Source organism: Schistocerca piceifrons, chromosome 2, assembly GCF_021461385.2.
Source record: "Schistocerca piceifrons isolate TAMUIC-IGC-003096 chromosome 2, iqSchPice1.1, whole genome shotgun sequence".
NCBI lineage: Eukaryota > Metazoa > Arthropoda > Insecta > Orthoptera > Acrididae > Schistocerca > Schistocerca piceifrons.
The window spans coordinates 642264368-642267132 of NC_060139.1; the positions used below are offsets into that span (position 1 = coordinate 642264368).

General features: G+C 36.9%; 1 protein-coding gene across 1 annotated transcript; it reads left to right on the plus strand.

Annotated features, from left to right (window-relative positions):
• The first annotated feature begins 380 nt into the window (after positions 1-380).
• On the plus strand, positions 381-1619 carry LOC124776867 (mitochondrial coenzyme A diphosphatase NUDT8). The gene is made up of 2 exons (XM_047252045.1): positions 381-765; positions 897-1619. Exons 1-2 carry the CDS (start codon positions 734-736, stop codon positions 1579-1581), a joined length of 717 nt encoding a protein of 238 aa, XP_047108001.1. The 5' UTR covers positions 381-733; the 3' UTR covers positions 1582-1619.
• The last annotated feature ends 1146 nt before the right edge of the window (positions 1620-2765 follow it).

The following is a 2765-nucleotide window of genomic DNA, read 5'->3' on the forward strand; positions in this document are numbered from 1 at the left end:
CACGTGTTTATTATTGTCTGCATTCATGAACTGGTTTCGATCGACGTATAACGGACAAAACGTTATTATAAAGGTATACAGGGTGTTTTTTCCGTCTGCTATTCACTAGCCATTTTCTGCACCTAAAACAAAACATTAAACATCAATATACATGTAATTTACAAGCGAATCCTGAAGATGCAGTTTAGTAACATGATGTTATACACCTCTCAGGGTCCTTAGCAAAAAAAGAACAGTGTGGTATCTTTTTCTTGTCGATGCTGCAATTTATTGCGCTACGCTACATTCTCATCTGTAAAAACCAATGTACAAACCAAATTAAATAGCTACTACTCGCTTTCGTTTTCACGATCGCACCAAACTCAATAGTTTATTAGTTTAACATACGGCCGCTTGGCGCGCCGCTGGCGTAGCAGGCAACAAAATCGAGGCGAAGTGTTGCGACTGCTACGTTATCATTCAAAAGCGTAAATCATAGACAATATGTATTTATTTAGTTTCCTTTTTATTGGCTTCTAGAAACAATATTTATGGTGTATGGAATGCAGAAAGGTCTAACTTCTTGTTATGATGCTGTCGGAGCATCCTTGTCATTCAATCAGCTGATAAGTGGAACTTCGGACAACCCCCACCAACATAAACATTCCCAGTACGAAGGTAGAGATGTTTCAACTTGAAGTTTTGGCAAAGAATTATACCCCCTTTTTGTGTCTATGAGTATTAACTCTACGAGATGACTGTGTGCTTAAGATCAATTTCAGGAAGGTGAATACAATTTTTATCCTTTCTCTGTCTGTCCTTTGCAATACGTATTTGTATAAACAGTAACAGGATGTGTGTTATACCATAGCGTTATTCAGTAGATGAAAACTAATTAAACATGGTCTTTATTCCAGACAAGCTGTGCTCTTCATCACAAATGCACGTTGCCATGCCACATCCACACATAATTTGAGCGAGATAATTGCAAAGGCTATCTTCAACGAAGAAAACAGGAAGAAAGGCTTGGAGCGACTACAGCGTATGGGCCCATTGCGAACTAAGCAACATGTGCCCGCAAAGCAGGCAGCTGTGTTGGTACCATTTTGTATAGTAAATGAAGAAATTTCGTTGTTATATACGTTGCGATCAAGTACGTTGAAAAATTACAGTGGACAAGTTTCATTTCCTGGTGGCATGCAGGATGAGACAGACAGTGATCTAGAAGAGACGGCTTGTAGGGAGACGTGTGAAGAAATAGGATTACAGAAAAGCGACATAGAGATCTGGGGACATGGAAGTTTTGTTGGTACAAAAGACAATGAAGTAGTCGTTTGCCCGTATCTGGGTTACATAGGGCATGTGAATGTGAAAGACTTGGCAATAAATCGGACAGAAGTGGAATCTGTGTTTACAGTACCATTAAGACTGTTTTGTGATTCTAGTAATTGCGATTACATGGAATATCCAGGCGGGTACACCTTGCCTGTATTCTCTGGAGGAGAGCATAAAATATGGGGGATGACTGCAATTATTACACATACTGTATTGAAATCCCTTATACCTGATTTGTACAAAAACGAAGTTAAATTATTTCGTTAAAAGGTGTTACTGCAGTGAAATAGAAAAAGTCAGTGATATGTTTTGTATTTATTTACTGCACCTACTTTGGGATCTCACACATTAGCCTTACCTACATCACACTTTGGTTGTCTTGTGCATGAGAATTTGCAATGCTGCATTTGATGCTGTTATATGTGGTGCTAATAACGTAAATACCAAATTATTTTTAACAGTAGCCTGCATATAGTGTGAGAGATGAGTCACACTAAATATGAATGTTGATGAAATGAGGTGTCATTGTGGATGTTTGGCATAAGTGTTATTCATTGATCTGCAGTGTTCAGTATATGTACACAGTAAATCAGAGCATTGATAGTTACAATTTGCTAGTTCTTTCCACTGTTAGTATGTACTTCAGAATATATTGCTGCTCCACAATGGTAGTTTTTTTAAAAAGTTGTTTGATAAGTTAGTAACACACAAAAATTACTGCAATTTGTTACTTATTCCTGATACTGTGCTCACAAATGTTGTAAGGTGTTCGAGACTGTGTAAGTAGAAGTAACATAAGTATTACTGATTGATGATTTCAATAATAAAGGTAAATTCCCTTAATTTTGTGAAAAACAAAGGAGACAAAAAAGTATTTGGGAAAGGTTTCAAAATCAGACGTAAATTAACAACTGTTTCCTGTTGTAGTCGCCACCATGTGTGTCTGGATTTGGAATGTGGATAATTCTTTCTCCATTTATGAACAGTATGAGACTTTTTCCCTCTTTTGCTGGTTGAGGAAGCTTTTTCTTGGAAAAGCATGGTATTGCCACCTTTCGTTTGTGCGGCTGTATGCAAATTGAGGAAGTATCAGTTCTTTTTTGAGTGTTGTTTCCAGCTAGTTCTCTATTAAAAGTTACTCAAAAACAATGAACAGTTTGTTTACTGACCTGTGACTGAATGTCGAATCAGTGCATGTTTTACTCATCGTACCAGTGAGAAATATGCGTACATGTTTGAATAGATACGGAAGTGTCGAAAGTCATTTGTTGTTGGTGTGAAATCAAATGCTGCATATTTCTTTAACACATGAACTGAAAATAAATCTTTAAGTTGCATCATTTTAGAAACTTTGTTAAAATTTGGTTGTGACCAAAGTGTTCCATATGATTTGAATGTGCTTCCATGTCGAACTGGAAAAGATGATGATTTCTGAGATACATCATAAGTTG

Coding starts and splice junctions, on each gene's coding strand:
- LOC124776867 (XM_047252045.1), top strand. CDS start 734: ATGACTGTGTGCTTAAGATCAATTTCAGGAAG. Junction 766..896: donor TTAAGATCAATTTCAGGAAG/GTGAATACAATT, acceptor TCTTTATTCCAG/ACAAGCTGTGCTCTTCATCA.